General features: G+C 43.5%; 1 protein-coding gene across 1 annotated transcript in view; it reads right to left on the bottom strand.

Moving 5' to 3' along the window:
• LOC115181574 (dedicator of cytokinesis protein 1) overlaps positions 1–23,707 on the bottom strand; it is a 71,444-nt gene extending 47,737 nt beyond the window's left edge. The window contains exons 1-2 of the mRNA XM_029743469.1: positions 23,526–23,707; positions 22,517–22,600 (exon numbers count right to left, since the gene is read on the bottom strand). Of these exons, the coding sequence (XP_029599329.1) occupies positions 22,517–22,600; positions 23,526–23,675 (234 nt within the window). The 5' untranslated portion in view covers positions 23,676–23,707. The remainder of the gene's footprint in view (positions 1–22,516; positions 22,601–23,525) is intronic.
• Between the last annotated feature and the right edge of the window lie 43 nt (positions 23,708–23,750).

The following is a 23,750-nucleotide window of genomic DNA, read 5'->3' as shown; positions in this document are numbered from 1 at the left end:
AAAACTAAAGCAGTGAAGTCAGGTGTCTGACCTGGTGTTTCTGTTTAAACGCTGACTAAAACTAAAGCAGTGAAGTCAGGTGTCTGACCTGGTGTTTCTGTTTAAACGCTGACTAAAACTAAAGCAGTGAAGTCAGGTGTCTGACCTGGTGTTTCTGTTTAAAACGCTGACTAAAACTAAAGCAGTGAAGTCAGGTGTCTGACCTGGTGTTTCTGTTTAAACGCTGACTAAAACTAAAGCAGTGAAGTCAGGTGTCTGACCTGGTGTTTCTGTTTAAACGCTGACTAAAACTAAAGCAGTGAAGTCAGGTGTCTGACCTGGTGTTTCTGTTTAAACGCTGACTAAAACTAAAGCAGTGAAGTCAGGTGTCTGACCTGGTGTTTCTGTTTAAACGCTGACTAAAACTAAAGCAGTGAAGTCAGGTGTCTGACCTGGTGTTTCTGTTTAAACGCTGACTAAAACTAAAGCAGTGAAGTCAGGTGTCTGACCTGGTGTTTCTGTTTAAACGCTGACTAAAACTAAAGCAGTGAAGTCAGGTGTCTGACCTGGTGTTTCTGTTTAAACGCTGACTAAAACTAAAGCAGTGAAGTCAGGTGTCTGACCTGGTGTTTCTGTTTAAACGCTGACTAAAACTAAAGCAGTGAAGTCAGGTGTCTGACCTGGTGTTTCTGTTTAAACGCTGACTAAAACTAAAGCAGTGAAGTCAGGTGTCTGACCTGGTGTTTCTGTTTAAACGCTGACTAAACTAAAGCAGTGAAGTGGGGTGTCTGACCTGGTGTTTCTGTTTAAACGCTGACTAAAACTAAAGCAGTGAAGTGGGGTGTCTGACCTGGTGTTTCTGTTTAAACGCTGACTAAAACTAAAGCAGTGAAGTCAGGTGTCTGACCTGGTGTTTCTGTTTAAACGCTGACTAAAACTACAGCAGTGAAGTCAGGTGTCTGACCTGGTGTTTCTGTTTAAACGCTGACTAAAACTAAAGCAGTGAAGTCAGGTGTCTGACCTGGTGTTTCTGTTTAAACGCTGACTAAAACTAAAGCAGTGAAGTCAGGGGTCTGACCTGGTGTTTCTGTTTAAACGCTGACTAAAACTAAAGCAGTGAAGTCAGGTGTCTGACCTGGTGTTTCTGTTTAAACGCTGACTAAAACTAAAGCAGTGAAGTGGGGTGTCTGACCTGGTGTTTCTGTTTAAACGCTGACTAAAACTAAAGCAGTGAAGTCAGGTGTCTGACCTGGTGTTTCTGTTTAAACGCTGACTAAAACTAAAGCAGTGAAGTCAGGTGTCTGACCTGGTGTTTCTGTTTAAACGCTGACTAAAACTAAAGCAGTGAAGTCAGGTGTCTGACCTGGTGTTTCTGTTTAAACGCTGACTAAAACTAAAGCAGTGAAGTCAGGTGTCTGACCTGGTGTTTCTGTTTAAACGCTGACTAAAACTAAAGCAGTGAAGTGGGGTGTCTGACCTGGTGTTTCTGTTTAAACGCTGACTAAAACTAAAGCAGTGAAGTCAGGTGTCTGACCTGGTGTTTCTGTTTAAACGCTGACTAAAACTAAAGCAGTGAAGTCAGGTGTCTGACCTGGTGTTTCTGTTTAAACGCTGACTAAAACTAAAGCAGTGAAGTGAGGGGTCTGACCTGGTGTTTCTGTTTAAACGCTGACTAAAACTAAAGCAGTGAAGTCAGGTGTCTGACCTGGTGTTTCTGTTTAAACGCTGACTAAAACTACAGCAGTGAAGTCAGGTGTCTGACCTGGTGTTTCTGTTTAAACGCTGACTAAAACTAAAGCAGTGAAGTCAGGTGTCTGACCTGGTGTTTCTGTTTAAACGCTGACTAAAACTACAGCAGTGAAGTCAGGGGTCTGACCTGGTGTTTCTGTTTAAACGCTGACTAAAACTAAAGCAGTGAAGTCAGGTGTCTGACCTGGTGTTTCTGTTTAAACGCTGACTAAAACTAAAGCAGTGAAGTCAGGTGTCTGACCTGGTGTTTCTGTTTAAACGCTGACTAAAACTAAAGCAGTGAAGTCAGGGGTCTGACCTGGTGTTTCTGTTTAAACGCTGACTAAAACTAAAGCAGTGAAGTCAGGTGTCTGACCTGGTGTTTCTGTTTAAACGCTGACTAAAACTAAAGCAGTGAAGTCAGGTGTCTGACCTGGTGTTTCTGTTTAAACGCTGACTAAAACTAAAGCAGTGAAGTCAGGTGTCTGACCTGGTGTTTCTGTTTAAACGCTGACTAAAACTAAAGCAGTGAAGTCAGGTGTCTGACCTGGTGTTTCTGTTTAAAACGCTGACTAAAACTAAAGCAGTGAAGTCAGGTGTCTGACCTGGTGTTTCTGTTTAAACGCTGACTAAAACTAAAGCAGTGAAGTCAGGTGTCTGACCTGGTGTTTCTGTTTAAACGCTGACTAAAACTAAAGCAGTGAAGTCAGGTGTCTGACCTGGTGTTTCTGTTTAAACGCTGACTAAAACTAAAGCAGTGAAGTCAGGGGTCTGACCTGGTGTTTCTGTTTAAACGCTGACTAAAACTAAAGCAGTGAAGTCAGGTGTCTGACCTGGTGTTTCTGTTTAAACGCTGACTAAAACTAAAGCAGTGAAGTCAGGTGTCTGACCTGGTGTTTCTGTTTAAACGCTGACTAAAACTAAAGCAGTGAAGTCAGGTGTCTGACCTGGTGTTTCTGTTTAAACGCTGACTAAAACTAAAGCAGTGAAGTCAGGTGTCTGACCTGGTGTTTCTGTTTAAACGCTGACTAAAACTAAAGCAGTGAAGTCAGGTGTCTGACCTGGTGTTTCTGTTTAAACGCTGACTAAAACTAAAGCAGTGAAGTCAGGTGTCTGACCTGGTGTTTCTGTTTAAACGCTGACTAAAACTAAAGCAGTGAAGTCAGGTGTCTGACCTGGTGTTTCTGTTTAAACGCTGACTAAAACTAAAGCAGTGAAGTCAGGGGTCTGACCTGGTGTTTCTGTTTAAACGCTGACTAAAACTAAAGCAGTGAAGTCAGGTGTCTGACCTGGTGTTTCTGTTTAAACGCTGACTAAAACTAAAGCAGTGAAGTCAGGTGTCTGACCTGGTGTTTCTGTTTAAACGCTGACTAAAACTAAAGCAGTGAAGTCAGGTGTCTGACCTGGTGTTTCTGTTTAAACGCTGACTAAAACTAAAGCAGTGAAGTCAGGTGTCTGACCTGGTGTTTCTGTTTAAACGCTGACTAAAACTAAAGCAGTGAAGTCAGGTGTCTGACCTGGTGTTTCTGTTTAAACGCTGACTAAAACTAAAGCATCAACCACTCAGATGACTAAAATCACGTCAAAGTCAAACAGAGGGAAAGTCAACAGCACACTTTGCAAAATTCTAATTGGAGGGGTAAAGAGAAACTTCCACCCCAAATCTGTCAACTCAAAAGAATATTATTTTCTGAAGGTACATTGCAAAAGAGGTTAGGACTCCACAGAGATCCCAGGAGGAAGATATGCCGAGCATGTCAACGATCCCAGGAGGAAGATATGCCGAGCATGTCAACGCTCCCAGGAGGAAGATATGCCGAGCATGTCAACGCTCCCAGGAGGAAGATATGCCGAGCATGTCAACGCTCCCAGGAGGAAGATATGCCGAGCATGTCAACGATCCCAGGAGGAAGATATGCCGAGCATTGTCAACGATCCCAGGAGGAGATAGCCGAGCATGTCAGATCCCAGGAGGAAGATATGCCGAGCATGTCAACGCTCCCAGGAGGAAGATATGCCGAGCATGTCAACGATCCCAGGAGGAAGATATGCCGAGCATGTCAACGCTCCCAGGAGGAAGATATGCCGAGCATGTCAACGATCCCAGGAGGAAGATATGCCGAGCATGTCAACGATCCCAGGAGGAAGATATGCCGAGCATGTCAACGATCCCAGGAGGAAGATATGCCGAGCATGTCAACGATCCCAGGAGGAAGATATGCCGAGCATGTCAACGATCCCAGGAGGAAGATATGCCGAGCATGTCAACGATCCCAGGAGGAAGATATGCCGAGCATGTCAACGATCCCAGGAGGAAGATATGCCGAGCATGTCAACGATCCCAGGAGGAAGATATGCCGAGCATGTCAACGATCCCAGGAGGAAGATATGCCGAGCATGTCAACGATCCCAGGAGGAAGATATGCCGAGCATGTCAACGCTCCCAGGAGGAAGATATGCCGAGCATGTCAACGATCCCAGGAGGAAGATATGCCGAGCATGTCAACGATCCCAGGAGGAAGATATGCCGAGCATGTCAACGATCCCAGGAGGAAGATATGCCGAGCATGTCAACGATCCCAGGAGGAAGATATGCCGAGCATGTCAACGATCCCAGGAGGAAGATATGCCGAGCATGTCAACGATCCCAGGAGGAAGATATGCCGAGCATGTCAACGATCCCAGGAGGAAGATATGCCGAGCATGTCAACGATCCCAGGAGGAAGATATGCCGAGCATGTCAACGATCCCAGGAGGAAGATATGCCGAGCATGTCAACGATCCCAGGAGGAAGATATGCCGAGCATGTCAACGATCCCAGGAGGAAGATATGCCGAGCATGTCAACGATCCCAGGAGGAAGATATGCCGAGCATGTCAACGATCCCAGGAGGAAGATATGCCGAGCATGTCAACGATCCCAGGAGGAAGATATGCCGAGCATGTCAACGATCCCAGGAGGAAGATATGCCGAGCATGTCCACGATCCAGGAGGAAGATATGCCGAGCATGTCAACGATCCCAGGAGGAAGATATGCCGAGCATGTCAACGATCCCAGGAGGAAGATATGCCGAGCATGTCAACGATCCCAGGAGGAAGATATGCCGAGCATGTCAACGACTCCCAGGAGGAAGATATCCGAGCATGTCAACGATCCCAGGAGGAAGATAGCCGAGCATGTCAACGATCCCAGGAGGAAGATATGCCGAGCATGTCAACGATCCCAGGAGCGAAGATATGCCGAGCATGTCAACGATCCAGGAGGAAGATATGCCGAGCATGTCACGATCCCAGGAGGAAGATATGCCGAGCATGTCAACGACCCAGGAGGAAGATATGCCGAGCATGTCACGATCCCCGAGGAGGAACGATATGTCGATCATGTCAACGGATCCAGGAGAAGATATGCCGAGCATGTCAACGATCCCAGGAGGAAGATATGCCGAGCATGTCAACGATCCCAGGAGGAAGATATGCCGAGCATGTCAACGATCCCAGGAGGAAGATATGCCGAGCATGTCAACGATCCCAGGAGGAAGATATGCCGAGCATGTCAACGATCCCAGGAGGAAGATATGCCGAGCATGTCAACGATCCCAGGAGGAAGATATGCCGAGCATGTCAACGATCCCAGGAGGAAGATATGCCGAGCATGTCAACGATCCCAGGAGGAAGATATGCCGAGCATGTCAACGCTCCCAGGAGGAAGATATGCCGAGCATGTCAACGATCCCAGGAGGAAGATATGCCGAGCATGTCAACGATCCCAGGAGGAAGATATGCCGAGCATGTCAACGATCCCAGGAGGAAGATATGCCGAGCATGTCAACGATCCCAGGAGGAAGATATGCCGAGCATGTCAACGATCCCAGGAGGAAGATATGCCGAGCATGTCAACGATCCCAGGAGGAAGATATGCCGAGCATGTCAACGATCCCAGGAGGAAGATATGCCGAGCATGTCAACGCTCCCAGGAGGAAGATATGCCGAGCATGTCAACGATCCCAGGAGGAAGATATGCCGAGCATGTCAACGCTCTAAACATAAAATGACGCTAAATGTGTGTGTGTGTGAGAGTGCAAGAGTGCATGCCTCTGTGTCTCTATGTGTGTGTGTCTCTGTGTGTGTGTGAGTGCGAGAGTGCATGCCTCTGTGTCTCTATGTCTGTGTGTCTCTGTGTGTGTGTGAGTGCGAGTGTGCATGCCTCTGTGTCTCTATGTGTGTGTCTCTCTGTGTGTGTGTCTCTCTGTGTGCGTGTGAGTGCGAGTGTGCATGCCTCTGTGTCTCTATGTGTGTGTCTCTGTGTGTGTGTGAGTGCGAGTGTGCATGCCTCTGTGTCTCTATGTGTGTGTGTCTCTCTGTGTGTGTGAGAGTGCGAGAGTGCATGCCTCTGTGTCTCTATGTCTCTGTGTCTCTGTGTGTGTGTGAGTGCGAGAGTGCATGCCTCTGTGTCTCTATGTGTGTGTCTCTCTGTGTGTGTGTCTCTCTGTGTGCGTGTGAGTGCGAGTGTGCATGCCTCTGTGTCTCTATGTGTGTGTGTCTCTCTGTGTGTGTGTGAGTGCGAGTGTGCATGCCTCTGTGTCTCTATGTGTGTGTGTCTCTCTGTGTGTGTGTGTTTGAGCGTGAGTGTACATGCCTCTGTGTCTCTGTATGTGTGCGTGAATGGAGCTAATATAAATATATTTCTGTATGAGTCACCTAGCCTAGGGAACGAGGTAGACATATACTCTGTATGAGTCACGTAGGGAACGAGGTAGACATCTCTCTGTATGAGTCACCTAGCCTAGGGAACGAGGTAGACATCTACTCTGTATGAGTCACGTAGGGAACGAGGTAGACATCTACTCTGTATGAGTCACCTAGGGAACGAGGTAGACATCTACTCTGTATGAGTCGCCTAGGGAACGAGGTAGACATCTACTCTGTATGAGTCACCTAGGGAACGAGGTAGACATCTACTCTGTATGAGTCGCCTAGGGAACGAGGTAGACATCTACTCTGTATGAGTCGCCTAGGGAACGAGGTAGACATCTACTCTGTATAAGTCGCCTAGGGAACGAGGTAGACATCTACTCTGTATGAGTCGCCTAGGGAACGAGGTAGACATCTACTCTGTATGAGTCGCCTAGGGAACGAGGTAGACATCTACTCTGTATGAGTCGCCTAGGGAACGAGGTAGACATCTACTCTGTATGAGTCACCTAGGGAACGAGGTAGACATCTACTCTGTATAAGTCACCTAGTCTAGGGAACGAGGTAGACATCTACTCTGTATGAGTCACCTAGCCTAGGGAACGAGGTAGACATCTACTCTGTATGAGTTACCTAGGGAACGAGGTAGACATCTACTCTGTATGAGTTACCTAGGGAACGAGGTAGACATCTACTCTGTATGAGTCACCTAGGGAATGAGGTAGACATCTACTCTATATGAGTCACCTAGGGAATGAGGTAGACATCTACTCTGTATGAGTCACCTAGGGAACGAGATAGACATCTACTCTGTATGAGTCACCTAGCCTAGGGAACGAGGTAGACATCTACTCTGTATGAGTCACCTAGGGAACGAGGTAGACATCTACTCTGTATGAGTCACCTAGGGAACGAGGTAGACATCTACTCTGTATGAGTCACCTAGGGAACGAGGTAGACATCTACTCTGAGTCACCTAGCCTAGGGAACGAGGTAGACATCTACTCTGTATGAGTCGCCTAGGGAACGAGGTAGACATCTACCTTCTTCTAGAGGAGACAGTTCACATTCTATTACTATTCAAGGGCTCAGCAAGAAATGGTAAAACACAACGATCATCTATTCTGATGTAGAAGAAAACAAACCAATTGAAATAATTTCCCCTCGAGAAGTAACTGACGGGGGAACATCCTATGACAGAGTCCTGAAGAGAGAGAGAGAGAGTGTGAGTGAGTGAGTGGAGAGTGAGTGAGTGAGTGAGTGAGTGAGTGAGTGAGTGAGTGAGTGAGTGTGAGAGAGAGAGAGAGAGAGAGAGAGAGAGAGAGAGAGAGAGAGAGAGAGAGAGAGAGAGAGAGAGAGAGAGAGAGAGAGAGAGAGAGAGAGAGAGAGAGAGAGAGAGAGAGAGAGAGAGTGTGAGTGAGTGAGTGAGTGTGTGAGTGTGTGAGTGTTGAGCTTTTTGAGGGTTGGTTCGGTTTCGGTCCGATTATATAATAATTATCAAGGATACCGGGTTTCAATGTTGATCTTTTTTTATACATTAAATGCACTCTACATTATGTGGGTTGAATGCTGTAACGACACAGAATAAAACAATGAATTAAAAGTCCCATGATGGTAGTGTCTGTCCATTACTGCTTATAACCATATTTTATTCACATTATTTTAGTAAAAAATATATATATTTGATGACTATTATTTAATTCCAAGTCACCATCTCATATCGGACTGCTGTCTAAGCTCTCTGACATAATCACTATTTACCTAGTTCTTCAAAGTAAATAAGACATTTAATACCAACTAACAATCTTAGATCAACTGCATGCTATCCCTCTGGATGTTGTGTTCTCCGTGTCTCCGTGTTCTCTGTGTCTCCGTGTCTCCGTCTCTCCGTGTTCTCCACGTCTCCGTGTTCTCCGTGTTCTCCACGTCTCCGTGTTCTCTGTGTCTCCGTGTCTCCGTCTCTCCGTGTTCTCCACGTCTCCGTGTTCTCCGTGTTCTCCACGTCTCCGTGTTCTCTGTGTCTCCGTGTCTCCGTCTCTCCGTGTTCTCCACGTCTCCGTGTTCTCCGTGTTCTCTGTGTCTCCGTGTCTCCGTCTCTCCGTGTTCTCCACGTCTCCGTGTTCTCCACGTCTCCGTGTTCTCCGTGTTCTCCACGTCTCCGTGTTCTCTGTGTCTCCGTGTCTCCGTCTCTCCGTGTTCTCCGTGTTCTCCGTGTCTCCGTGTTCTCCGTGTTCTCCGTGTCTCCGTGTTCTCTGTGTCTCCGTGTCTCCGTGTTCTCCACGTCTCCGTGTTCTCCACGTCTCCGTGTTCTCCACGTCTCCGTGTTCTCCGTGTTCTCCACGTCTCCGTGTTCTCCGTGTTCTCCACGTCTCCGTGTTCTCCGTGTTCTCCACGTCTCCGTGTTCTCCGTGTCTCCGTGTTCTCCGTGTTCTCCGTGTTCTCCGTGTTCTCCGCGTCTCCGTGTTCTCCGTATTCTCCGTGTCTCCGTGTTCTCCGTGTTCTCCGCGTCTCCGTATTCTCCATGTCTCCGTGTCTCCGTGTTCTCCGTGTTCTCCGTGTTCTCCATGTCTCCGTGTTCTCCATGTCTCCGTGTTCTCCGTGTTCTCCACGTCTCCGTGTTCTCCGTGTTCTCCACGTCTCCGTGTTCTCCGTGTTCTCCACGTCTCCGTGTTCTCCGTGTCTCCGTGTTCTCCGTGTTCTCCGTGTTCTCCGCGTCTCCGTGTTCTCCGTATTCTCCGTGTCTCCGTGTTCTCCGTGTTCTCCGCGTCTCCGTGTTCTCCGTATTCTCCATGTCTCCGTGTCTCCGTGTTCTCCGTGTCTCCGTGTTCTCCGTATTCTCCGTGTCTCCGTGTCTCCGTGTTCTCCGTGTTCTCCGTGTTCTCCATGTCTCCGTGTTCTCCATGTCTCCGTGTTCTCCATGTCTCCGTGTCTCCATGTCTCCGTGTCTCCATGTCTCCGTGTCTCCATGTCTCCGTGTCTCCGTGTTCTCCATGTCTCCGTGTCTCCGTGTTCTCCGTGTCTCCGTGTCTCCGTGTTCTCCACGTCTCCGTGTTCTCCGTGTTCTCCACGTCTCCGTGTCTCCATGTCTCCATGTCTCCGTGTCTCCGTGTCTCCGTGTCTCCGTGTCTCCGTGTCTCCACGTCTCCACGTCTCCACGTCTCCACGTCTCCACGTCTCCACGTCTCCATGTCTCCATGTCTCCATGTCTCCATGTCTCCGTGTCTCCATGTCTCCGTACAGACCAGACAAGTTTAACCTTTTCACTTGTGAGTTCCATTTAAAAAAAAAAAATGTTTATGCGTGTGATGTCAGAATGCCCTCACTGTTCCAAAATGTGATTGTTATGCAACAGGGCAGTTATGCCGTGTTACAAACAACTGGGAACTTGGAAAAATACAAGGTCAAATCATGACATCAGTGATCTTCAGGTCGGAAAGTCGGAGCTCCAGAAAAGAGGCCTGAGTTCCCGAGTTGGAATTCCGAGTTGGATGATCGTTCAAAACGATTTTTCCTAGTTGGAGCAAATTTTTTCCTCCGGCGTTCCCAGTTGTTTTGAATGCACTGAAGTCAAAGATTTCCAATTTATGCTTGAGGCGGACAAACTTCTCTCTTTGACGAGAGTCCAAGCACTCCCCCAGTGTTTCCCCAGATAAAGTACTTGCACAAACCCGCCCCCCCCGGCACATTATCCGTCTGGCGCCCACATTGCCTTCATTGTTGTTTTCCTTACTACTACTAATAATAATAACTGTTCCTATCAAACACATGCTCATTATAGTTTCTGTACATGGTGTTGTCGTTTCTACTGTGGCACACCATAGAAGTAGTAGACAACACTACTACAACACAGTAGTAGTGTTGTCGTTTCTATTGTAGCACACCGTATGTGTGTATGGAGCATAATGTACTGTATTTACTGTTTTATTCACATGTTTTCAAGTACTGGTGACAAATCATGCATTCCCGATTCTTGCGTAGATTGCAATGGAAACATATGATGTGTGTAAAATACTTTTTTGTAAGGTTGTTCTGATTATGAAGAGCTAATTCTAAGCTAAATGCTAGCAGTGTGACGCCATGTTTGTTGACATCATACAACGCATTCTGGTTGTCACGGAAATGTCTGTCAGACCAAAGACGTTTTAACAAAACGAGATGAAGGAATGGTTCCCTCGACTGACTTAGAATGTAACTATTGTTACTCAGGGTTGCCAGGTCAGACCCACCTTTTCAAGGAGTTTTATGTAGCTTATAATCTTCTCCTGTGTTTGCCCCCAATTCATTGATAAATCCCCCATCATAGTAATATTTCCTGCATCGTATCCCCCCCACGATACCTTCCCCCATTTTTACCCTCCATGGACTTGAAATCCCCCACAAATGAAATGAACTCTCCCACAAACCTCTATAAAATGGTTTAACCAAAATCTGCCAACCCACTGTAATAAGTACAGTCGTGGCCAAAAGTTTTGAGAATGACACAAATATTAACTTTCACAAAGTCTGCTGCCTCAGTTTGTATGATGGCAATTTGCATATACTACAGAATGTTATGAAGAGTGATCAAATAAATTGCAATTAATTGCAAAGTCCCTCTTTGCCATGCAAATGAACTGAATCCCCCAAAAACATTTCTACTGCATTTCAGCCCTGCCACAAAAGGACCAGCTGACATCATGTCAGTGATTCTCTCGTTAACACAGGTGTGAGTGTTGACGAGGACAAGGCTGGAGATCACTCTGTCACGCTGATTGAGTTCGTATAAAAGACTGGAAGCTTCAAAAGGAGGGTGGTGCTTGGGATCATTGTTCTTCCTCTGTCAACCATGGTTACCTGCAAGGAAACACGCGCCGTCATCATTGCTTTGTACAAAAAGGGCTTCACAGGCAAGGATATTGCTGCCAGTAAGACAGCACCTAAATCAACCATTTATCGGATCATCAAGAACTTCAAGGAGAGCGCTTCAATTGTTGTGAAGAGGCTTCAGGGCGCCCAAGAAAGTCCAGCAAGCGCCAGGACCGTCTCCTAAAGTTGATTCAGCTGCAGGATTGGGGCACCACCAGTACAGTGCTTGTTCAGGAATGGCAGCAGGCAGGTGTCAGTGCATCTGCACGCACAGTGAGGCGAAGACCTTTAGAGGATGGCCTGGTGTCAAGAAGGGCAGCAAAGAAGCCACTTCTCTCCAGGAAAAACACCAGGGACAGACTGATATTCTGCAAAGGGTACAGGGATTGGATTGCTGAGGACTGGGGTAAAGTCATTTTCTCTGATGAATCCCCTTTCCGATTGTTTGGGGCATCCGGAAAAAAGCTTGTCCGGAGAAGACAAGGTGAGCGCTACCATCAGTCCTGTGTCACGCCAACAGTAAAGCATCCTGAGACCATTCATGTGTGGGGTTGCTTCTCAGCCAAGCGAGTGGACTCATTCATAATTTTGCCTAAGAACACAGCCATGAATAAAAAATGGTACCAACACATCCTTTGAGAGTAACCTCTCCCAACCATCCAGGAACAGTTTGGTGACGAACAACTCCTTTTCCAGCATGATGGAGCACCTTGCCATTAGGCAAAAGTGATAACTAAGTGGCTCAGGGAACAAAACATCAATATTTTGGGTCCATGGCCAGGAAACTCCCCAGACCTTAATCCCATTGAGAACTTGTGGTCAAACCTCAAGAGGCAAGTGGACAAACAAAAACCCACAAATTCTGACAAACTCCAAGCATTGATTATGCAAGAATGGGCTGCCATCAGTCAGGATGTGGCCCAGAAGTTAATTGACAGCATGCCAGGGCGGATTGCAGAGGTCTTGAAAAAGAAGGGTCAACACTTCAAATATTGACTCTTTGCATCAACTTCATGTAATTGTCAATAAAAGCCTTTGACACTTGTGAAATGCTTGTAATTATACTTCAGTATTCCATAGTAACATCTGACAAAAATATCTAAAGACACTGAAGCAGCAAACTTTGTGGAAATGAATATTTGTGTCATTCTCAAAACTTTTCTGCCACGACTGTATATCGAAGATTTGTAATATGATGAAAGGTGTCCAAACTAAGTTCATATTTTTCATGCAATGGGTGCAGCCATCTTTGACTTTGTTTATTTGCATTTTATAGTGAATGGCATTCTGGGATTAGGGAGTTTTTTTTCTCGGTTGTCAAATATAACCAAAATGGCTGCCATCATAAAGAATTTAGCTCCTGTTAGCTTAGCTGACACATCTCTTTTTCTAAACAATATTACATTTCTCCCTTCTACTCACCAGAGATGTTGTACATTGTGAACAAGTCTAGCTGTTAGGTCGCCAATTTATGTTTGTTTTTGTTTGTAAGTGCAACCTGTTATTTAAACTGGTTAATGGAACGAGTTAGGCTGTGGATGTGTTCTGTTTGATGCTTGGATGATGAAGTTCACATTTATCTTTTACAATAAAAAGTAGAATTGAGGAATAAGACCTTTCTTTCCCATCGGCGAAAAACATTTCAGACAACAATGCTGTTTACACACGTTTGTTACATCATACGTTCTGTTGATGTTCTGTCCAATCACATGTTTGCGATGGTACGCTGCAGGGACCACTCAACAATGATCACAAATATGTGATCGTAGGCTTCAAAGGGTTAAGCGGGAGTACATGGTCATTGTAGTTAATTACCACTTTTTCTGCTCTAAACTATGTTGAATATTGGCCTGTTGGAAACTACAATTCCCTACTACATGGCACAGTTCAGGGTTGATCTGCTTTATCTCTACAGAAACTACAATTCCCTACTACATGGCACAGTTCAGGATTGATCTGATTTATCTCTACGGAAACTACAACTCCCTACTACATGGCACAGTTCAGGGTTGATCTGATTTATCTCTACGGAAACTACAACTCCCTACTACATGGCACAGTTCAGGATTGATCTGATTTATCTCTACAGAAACTACAACTCCCTACTACATGGCACAGTTCAGGGTTGATCTGATTTATCTCTACAGAAACTACAATTCCCTACTACATGGCACAGTTCAGGATTGATCTGATTTATCTCTACAGAAACTACAACTCCCTACTACATGGCACAGTTCAGGATTGATCTGATTTATCTCTACAGAAACTACAACTCCCTACTACATGGCACAGTTCAGGATTGATCTGATTTATCTCTACAGAAACTACAACTCCCTACTACATGGCACAGTTCAGGATTGATCTGATTTATCTCTACAGAAACTACAATTCCCTACTACATGGCACAGTTCAGGATTGATCTGATTTATCTCTACAGAAACTACAACTCCCTACTACATGGCACAGTTCAGGATTGATCTGATTTATCTCTACAGAAACTACAATTCCCTACTACATGGCACAGTTCAGGATTGATCTGATTTATCTCTACAGAAACTACAACTCCCTACTACATGGCACAGTTCAGGATTGATCTGATTTATCTCTACAGAAACTGACCATCAAGCTCACAGAAAACAAAAACAAATGGAATTCAAATAATTTAACCGACGTCGGTCAATTACTTGTTAAAAAAAACAAAAAAGAACCGACATTTCATTTCATGGCTGAGCACTAGTGGGTGTGTGTGTGGGTGTGTGCGTCATAGCCTGCTGTATTTTCAGTACACAACCAATTAGTGAACAACCATACACTAAAGCAGGCATGGAACATTCTATGTATCATTAGCTGAAATAACAAATGGTATATGTGTGTGTGTGTGTGTGTGTGTGTGTATATATATATACATATATATATATATATATATATATATATATATATATATGCTGTGGATTCCCTGGAATAACAAAATGGCCTTTTGTTTTTCTCTATAGATCGATACAGCATTCCTGACACCAGGTTTATATTTGGACAGTTAAAAACCGGAACATTGGAGCTTGTTTCATTCCCCGCGGCCATCACAATATTCCCAGGAACAAAGATGGTGTGAAAGAGAAGAGGAGAGGGGGGAGAGGGAGAGAGAAGGAAGAGGGGGGAGAGGGAGAGAGAAGGAAGAGGGGGGAGAGGGAGAGAGAAGGAAGAGGGGGGAGAGGGGAGAGAGAAGGAAGAGGGGGGAGAGGGAGAGAGAAGGAAGAGGGGGTGAGGGAGAGAGAAGGAAGAGGGGGGGGGAGGGAGAGAGAAGGAAGAGGGGGGAGAGGGAGAGAGAAGGAAGAGGGGGGTGAGGGAGAGAGAAGGAAGAGGGGGGTGAGGGAGAGAGAAGGAAGAGGGGGGTGAGGGAGAGAGAAGGAAGAGAAGAGGGAGAGAGAAGGAAGAGGGGGAGAGGGGAGAGAGAAGGGAGAGGGGGAGAGGGGGAGAGAAGGAAGAGGGGGGTGAGGGAGAGAGAAGGAAGCGGGGGGGAGAGGGAGAGAGAAGGAAGAGGGGGAGGAGGAAGGGAAAGAAGGAGAGAAGGTTATTGATCTCAGAGGCTGTGCTACAATGAGCTGATTAAAGCTCTGCCGTGTGTGTCGGTGTGTAAACACTCCCTCCAGGCTTTCTGAGGGAGCAGAGCAGGCAGCAGAACCATGCTGTTATTTTACTCACTGGTTTCATTCCAAACTTTAACTTTGGAATAGAACGCTTTAAAACTGTAGAATGCTTTAGAACTGTAGAATGCTTTAGAACTGTAGAACGCTTTAGAACTGTAGAATGCTTTAGAACTGTAGAATGCTTTAGAACTGTAGAATGCTTTAAAACTGTAGAACGCTTTAGAACTGTAGAATGCTTTAAAACTGTAGAACGCTTTAGAACTGTAGAATGCTTTAGAACTGTAGAATGCTTTAGAAGTATAGAATGCTTTAAAACTGTAGAACGCTTTAGAACTGTAGAATGCTTTAAAACTGTAGAATGCTTTAGAACTGTAGAATGCTTTAGAACTATAGAATGCTTTAAAACTGTAGAATGCTTTAGAACTGTAGAATGCTTTAGAACTGTAGAACGCTTTAGAACTGTAGAATGCTTTAGAACTGTAGAATGCTTTAAAACTGTAGAACGCTTTAGAACTGTAGAATGCTTTAGAACTGTAGAATGCTTTAAAACTGTAGAACGCTTTAAAACTGTAGAATGCTTTAGAACTGTAGAATGCTTTAAAACTGTAGAACGCTTTAGAACTGTAGAATGCTTTAGAACTATAGAATGCTTTAGAACTGTAGAATGCTTTAGAACTATAGAATGCTTCAGAACTATAGAATGCTTTAAAACTGTAGAATGCTTTAGAACTGTAGAATGCTTTAGAACTGTAGAATGCTTTAGAACTGTAGAATGCTTTAGAACTATAGAATGCTTTAGAACTATAGAATGCTTCAGAACTATAGAATGCTTTAGAACTGTAGAATGCTTCAGAACTATAGAATGCTTTAGAACTGTAGAATGCTTTAGAACTATAGAATGCTTTAGAACTATAGAATGCTTTAAAACTGTAGAATGCTTTAGAACTGTAGAATGCTTTAGAACTGTAGAATGCTTTAGAACTATAGAACGCTTTAAAACTGTAGAACGCTTTAGAACTATAGAACGCTTTAGAACTATAGAACGCTTTAGAACTATAGAATGCTTCAGAACTATAGAATGCTTCAGAACTATAGAATGCTTTAGAACTGTAGAATGCTTCAGAACTATAGAATGCTTTAGAACTGTAGAATGCTTTAGAACTATAGAATGCTTTAGAACTATAGAATGCTTTAAAACTGTAGAATGCTTTAGAACTGTAGAATGCTTTAGAACTATAGAATGTTTTAGAACTGTAGAATGCTTTAGAACTGTAGAATGCTTTAGAACGGTAGAATGCTTTAAAACTGTAGAATGCTTTAGAACTGTAGAATGCTTTAAAACTGTAGAATGCTTTAGAACTATAGAATGCTTCAGAACTATAGAATGCTTCAGAACTATAGAATGCTTCAGAACTATAGAATGCTTTAGAACTGTAGAATGCTTCAGAACTATAGAATGCTTTAGAACTGTAGAATGCTTTAGAACTATAGAATGCTTCAGAACTATAGAATGCTTCAGAACTATAGAATGCTTCAGAACTATAGAATGCTTCAGAACTATAGAATGCTTTAGAACTGTAGAATGCTTCAGAACTATAGAATGCTTTAGAACTGTAGAATGCTTTAGAACTATAGAATGCTTTAGAACTATAGAATGCTTTAAAACTGTAGAATGCTTTAGAACTGTAGAATGCTTTAGAACTGTAGAATGCTTTAGAACTATAGAACGCTTTAAAACTGTAGAACGCTTTAGAACTATAGAACGCTTTAGAACTATAGAATGCTTTAGAACTATAGAATGCTTCAGAACTATAGAATGCTTCAGAACTATAGAATGCTTTAGAACTGTAGAATGCTTCAGAACTATAGAATGCTTTAGAACTGTAGAATGCTTTAGAACTATAGAATGCTTTAGAACTATAGAATGCTTTAAAACTGTAGAATGCTTTAGAACTGTAGAATGCTTTAGAACTATAGAATGCTTTAGAACTGTAGAATGCTTTAGAACTGTAGAATGCTTTAGAACGGTAGAATGCTTTAAAACTGTAGAATGCTTTAGAACTGTAGAATGCTTTAAAACTGTAGAATGCTTTAGAACTGTAGAATGCTTTAGAACTGTAGAATGCTTTAAAACTAGAATGCTTTAGAACTGTAGAATGCTTTAGAACTGTAGAATGCTTTAGAACTGTAGAATGCTTTAGAACTGTAGAATGCTTTAAAACTGTAGAATGCTTTAGAACTGTAGAATGCTTTAGAACTGTAGAATGCTTTAGAACTGTAGAATGCTTTAGAACTATAGAATGCTTTAGAACTATAGAATGCTTCAGAACTATAGAATGCTTTAGAACTGTAGAATGCTTTAGAACTATAGAATGCTTTAGAACTATAGAATGCTTTAAAACTGTAGAATGCTTTAGAACTGTAGAATGCTTTAGAACTGTAGAATGCTTTAGAACTATAGAACGCTTTAAAACTGTAGAACGCTTTAGAACTATAGAACGCTTTAGAACTATAGAACGCTTTAGAACTATAGAATGCTTCAGAACTATAGAATGCTTCAGAACTATAGAATGCTTTAGAACTGTAGAATGCTTCAGAACTATAGAATGCTTTAGAACTGTAGAATGCTTTAGAACTATAGAATGCTTTAGAACTATAGAATGCTTTAAAACTGTAGAATGCTTTAGAACTGTAGAATGCTTTAGAACTATAGAATGCTTTAGAACTGTAGAATGCTTTAGAACTGTAGAATGCTTTAGAACGGTAGAATGCTTTAAAACTGTAGAATGCTTTAGAACTGTAGAATGCTTTAAAACTGTAGAATGCTTTAGAACTATAGAATGCTTCAGAACTATAGAATGCTTCAGAACTATAGAATGCTTCAGAACTATAGAATGCTTCAGAACTATAGAATGCTTTAGAACTGTAGAATGCTTCAGAACTATAGAATGCTTTAGAACTGTAGAATGCTTTAGAACTATAGAATGCTTCAGAACTATAGAATGCTTCAGAACTATAGAATGCTTCAGAACTATAGAATGCTTCAGAACTATAGAATGCTTTAGAACTGTAGAATGCTTCAGAACTATAGAATGCTTTAGAACTGTAGAATGCTTTAGAACTATAGAATGCTTTAGAACTATAGAATGCTTTAAAACTGTAGAATGCTTTAGAACTGTAGAACGCTTTAGAACTGTAGAATGCTTTAGAACTATAGAACGCTTTAAAACTGTAGAATGCTTTAGAACTATAGAACGCTTTAGAACTATAGAATGCTTTAGAACTATAGAATGCTTCAGAACTATAGAATGCTTCAGAACTATAGAATGCTTTAGAACTGTAGAATGCTTCAGAACTATAGAATGCTTTAGAACTGTAGAATGCTTTAGAACTATAGAATGCTTTAGAACTATAGAATGCTTTAAAACTGTAGAATGCTTTAGAACTGTAGAATGCTTTAGAACTGTAGAATGCTTTAGAACTGTAGAATGCTTTAGAACTGTAGAATGCTTTAGAACTGTAGAATGCTTTAGAACTGTAGAATGCTTTAGAACTGTAGAATGCTTTAAAACTGTAGAATGCTTTAGAACTGTAGAATGCTTTAGAACTGTAGAATGCTTTAGAACTATAGAATGCTTTAGAACTATAGAATGCTTCAGAACTATAGATTGCTTTAGAACTGTAGAATGCTTCAGAACTATAGAACGCTTTAAAACTGTAGAATGCAGTAGAACTATAGAATGCTTTAGAACTATAGAATGCTTTAGAACTGTAGAATGCTTCAGAACTATAGAATGCTTTAAAACTGTATAATGTTTTAGAACTGTAGAATGCTTTAGAACTATAAAATGCTTCAGAACTATAGAATGCTTTAGAACTATAGAATGCTTCAGAACTATAGAATGCTTTAAAACTGTAGAATGCTTTAAAACTGTAGAATGCTTTAGAACTATAGAATGCTTCAGAACTATAGAATGCTTTAGAACTATAGAATGCTTTAAAACTGTAGAATGCTTCAAAACTGTAGAATGCTTTAGAACTGTAGAACGCTTTAGAACTATAGAATGCTTCAAAACTATAGAATGCTTCAGAACTATAGAATGCTTCAGAACTCTACAGAACTCATACAATTCTAAATTAAACATTAAAATAAAAGTTACAGTGCCTTCGGAAAGTATTCACATCCATGTACTCCTTTCCACATTTTGTTCTTCTACCTCATGGCTTGGTTTTTGCTCTGACATGTACTGTCAACTGTGGGACCTTATATAGACAGGTGTGTGCCTTTCCAAATCATGTCCAATCAATTGAATTTACCACAGGTGGACTCCAATCAAGTTGTAGAAACATCTCAAGGATGATCAATGGAAACAGGATGCGCCTGAGCTCAATTTCAAGTTTCATAGCAAAGGGTCTAAATACTTATTTATGTAAATAAGGTATCAGTTCTTTTAATTTTTAATACATTTGCAAACTTTTCTAAAAACCTGTTTTTGCTTTTTCATTATGGGGTATTGTGTGTAGATTGATGAGATTAAAAACAATCTAATCCATTTTAGAATAAGGCTGTAACGTTACAAAATGTGGAAAAAGTCAAAGGGTCTGAATACTTTCCGAAGGCTCTGTATATATAAGAACTAATAGACAACAAAAAATAGTATTTACACACTTTTCACATTCATATCCTATTCTTACATACGGCCCAGTTAGAATCAATCTGTGACACAATGTTTTTTTCAATCTGGTTTTCAAAGCTAAACTAGTTTTCTTTTGCCCGAGTAACCTCAGGCAATTACCTATTAGCTACAGGATAAGGCTTTTCACGCACGGCATAGCCTGTGTGTTCTGTTCTCAAAATAGATAACCCTCTTCAGAGACATTGTTCTGCTGCAGTGTTTTTACACTGGTGTCCACAGGGCCAGAAGAAAACGCCATGACATATACAACATACACAGTAATCTCCATCCTCCCAGCTTATTGTTCAGACAATAGGGAAAGGCAGGTTTTATACTACACTGCTCAAAAAAATAAAGGGAACACTTAAACAACACAATGTAACTCCAAGTCAATCACACTTCTGTGAAATCAAACTGTCCACTTAGGAAGCAACACTGATTGACAATACATTTCACATGCTGTTGTGCAAATGGAATAGACAACAGGTGGAAATTATAGGCAATTAGCAAGACACCCCCAATAAAGGAGTGGTTCTGCAGGTGGTGACCACAGACCACTTCTCAGTTCCTATGCTTCCTGGCTGATGTTTTGGTCACTTTTGAATGCTGGCGGTGCTTTCACTTTAGTGGTAGCATGAGACGGAGTCTACAACCCACACAAGTGGCTCAGGTAGTGCAGCTCATCCAGGATGGCACATCAATGTGAGCTGTGGCAAGAAGGTTTGCTGTGTCTGTCAGCGTAGTGTCCAGAGCATGGAGGCGCTACCAGGAGACAGGCCAGTACATCAGGAGACGTGGAGGAGGCCGTAGGAGGGCAACAACCCAGCAGCAGGACCGCTACCTCCGCCTTTGTGCAAGGAGGAGCAGGAGGAGCACTGCCAGAGCCCTGCAAAATGACCTCCAGCAGGCCACAAATGTTCACGTGTCTGCTCAAATGGTCAGAAACAGACTCCATGAGGGTGGTATGAGAGCCCGACGTCCACAGGTGGGGGTTGTGCTTACAGCCCAACACCGTGCAGGACGTTTGGCCACACACACTACTGAGCCTCATTTTGACTTGTTTTAAGGACATTACATCAAAGTTGGATCAGCCTGTAGTGTGGTTTTCCACTTTAATTTTGAGTGTGACTCCAAATCCAGACCTCCATGTGTTGATAAATTGGATTTCCATTGATTATTTTTGTGTGATTTTGTTGTCAGCACATTCAACTATGTAAAGAAAAAGTATTTAATAAGATTCTTTCATTCATTCAGATCTAGGATGTGTTATTTTAGTGTTCCCTTTATTTTTTTGAGCAGTGTATATAGACATACATATCAGTGGGGGCTGGTGGAGAGAGAAATCAGAGGACGGGATCCTTGTAAAGTGTTAGATACCTTTCCATTCATTTAATTGCAGCCATTACAATGAACCTGTCCTCCAATTTAAAGTGACACCTACCTCCACTGGTACACATGTGGGGTTAACCATTCTGATGGGTTGCCCAGATGCAGCTTAGTGTCAGTCTTAATAATATCTTTGGGCTAGGGGGCGGTGTTCGGAAGTTCGGATGACTGACGTGCCCAAAGTAAACTGCCTGTTACTCAGGCCCAGAAGCTAGGATATGGATATAATTGGTAGCATTGGATAGAAAACACTCTGAAGTTTCTAAAACTGTTAGAATAAGACGCAGCTTAGTGTCAGTCCCCTTACGGTCTAAGGTCCCGGGGTTTCTACTAAGCTAACATGTGGAATTGTTTTAAAATCAGCCAGGTCACCCATGATACAAGTTAGTATTTGACGTCCATCCTTGTCTGAGGACATGGAGAGATGACATGGAAACTGGCCACTAGGGACAACAGTGAGCGCTGTTACCTTCAAGTAAGTCCCGGTTTTGTTAGTGCATTATGGACGGGGATGGCGGATGGTCGTAAGCATCTGACAGGGAGACCCACGGAGCAGCGAACAATTGGCCCAGCGTCCTCCGGGTTAGGGGAGGGTTTGGGCCAGCCGGGATTTCCTTGTCTCATCGGAGTCTAGCGACTACTTGTGGTTGGCCGGGCGCCTGCAAGCTGACTATGGTCGCCAGTTTGACGGTGTTTCCTCAGAAAAAATTGGTGCGGCTGGCTTCAATATGAAGAATTTAAACACCGGGGCCTCCCACTCCTCTTTCTATTCTGGTTAGAGCCAGTTTGCGCTATTCTTTGAAGGGAGTAGTACAGAATGTTGTACAAGATCTTCAGTTTCTTGGCAATTTCTCGCATGGAATAGCCTTCATTTCTCAGGACAAGAATAGACTGACGAGTTTCAGAAGAAAGTTATTTGTTTCTGGCCATTTTGAGCCTGTAATCGAACCCACAAATGCTGATGCTCCAGATACTCAACTAGTCTAAAGAAGGCCAGTTTTATAGCTTCTTTAATCAGAACAACAGTTTTAAGCTGTGCTAACATAATTGCAAAATGTTTTTCTAATGATCAATTATCCTTTTAATATGATAAACTTGGATTAGGTAACACAACGTGCCATTGGAACACAGGAGTGATGGTTGCTGATAATGGTCCTCTGTACGCCTACATAGATATTCCATTAAAAATCAGTTGTTTCCAGCTACAATAGTCATTTACAACAATAACAATGTCTACACTGTATTTCTGATCATTGTGATGTTATTTTAATAGACAAAAAATTTGCTTTTCTTTCAAAAACAAGGAAGTTTCTAAGTGACCCCAAAGTTTTTAACGGTAGTGTGTGTCAGTCTAACCTGCCATGCGATGAGGTCTTTCAGTGTGTGTGTGTGTGTGTGTGTGTGTGTGTGTGTGTGTGTGTGTGTGTGTGTGTGTGTGTGTGTGTGTGTGTGTGTGTGTGAGTGAGTGTGTGTGTGTGTGTGTCAGTCAGTTGGGGAGGGTGCAACACTACCACACTCCACAGTCCTGGAGTGTGGTAGAGTGGTTTGTTTGCGCGTGATTCTAACCTGCCATGCGATGAGGTCTTTCAGTTTCTCCAGATTCTCCTGGTCCTCAGGGTGATCCCCCTGGTACTTCTCTGTGAAGAATGCCTGGAGACAGGAGAGAGAAGAGGAGAGGTGAGAGAGGGGAGGGAAGAGGAGAGGTGAGAGAGGGGAGGGAAGAGGAGAGGTGAGAGAGGGGAGGGAAGAGGAGAGGAGAGGAGAGAAGAGGAGAGAAGAGAAGAGGAGAGGGGAGAGGTGAGAGAGGGGAGGGAAGAGAGGAGAGAAGAGGAGAGAGGAGAGGGAAGAGGAGAGGTGAGAGAGGGGAGGGAAGGGGAGAGGTGAGAGAGGGGAGGGAAGAGAGGAGAGAAGAGGGTGAGAGAGGAGAGGAGAGGAGAGGTGAGAGAGGAGAGGAGAGAGGAGAGAAGAGAGGGTGGAGAGAGGAGAGGGGGCGAGAGGAGAGGTGAGAGAGGAGAGGGAAGAGAGGAGAGAAGAGGGTGAGAGAGGAGAGGAGAGGAGAGGAGAGGTGAGAGAGGAGAGAGGAGAGAAGAGAGGGTGGAGAGAGGAGAGGGGGCGAGAGGAGAGGTGAGAGAGGAGAGGGAAGAGGAGAGGTGAGAGAGGAGAGGGAAGAGAGGAGAGAAGAGAGGGTGGAGAGAGGAGAGGTGAGAGAGGAGAAAGGGGAGAGAGGAGAGGAGAGAGGGGGGAGAGGAGAGGGGGAGAGAGGGGGGAGAGGAGAGGGGGAGAGAGGGGGGAGAGGAGAGGGGGAGAGAGGAGAGGAAGGAGAGAGGAGAGAAAGGGTAAAGAGGGGAGACAGAGAGGGGAAGTCAGAACTCATCACAGAAACAATCTTTTGTCTTCTGTATGAAGGTTGTATTTTTCTACATGGGGAAGACGTTCCAAACCACTATGATCAGAGAGTTGAACCAAACTATGGTTGTTGTGTTGAGTTCACAATAAAGAACTAAAGCTGTATTCATGAGCTAAGTAAGGTAGACCCACCCATGACGACACACACACACACACACACACACAGTACCTTCTCGTAGTTGGTGAAACCGCCCATGACAGCGGGGTCCACGATGCCGTTGAGCAGCATGGAGAGGGGGTTGATGGGAAGGTTGGAATCATTCAGGTGACGCTGCACCATGTTGCTGATCTTCTCATTGGTCAGTTGCATCGTCTCCATGGCATTCTCCAATGGGCTGATCTCCTCCTGAACACAGGAAGCAGGAAGTAAAAGAAGGTTCTAAGTTCTGATTCA

The sequence above is a fragment of the Salmo trutta genome, unplaced genomic scaffold (assembly GCF_901001165.1).
Source record: "Salmo trutta unplaced genomic scaffold, fSalTru1.1, whole genome shotgun sequence".
NCBI lineage: Eukaryota > Metazoa > Chordata > Actinopteri > Salmoniformes > Salmonidae > Salmo > Salmo trutta.
The sequence above is the reverse complement of the archived record's forward strand: the minus strand, read 5'-3'. Positions and strand labels throughout refer to the sequence as shown.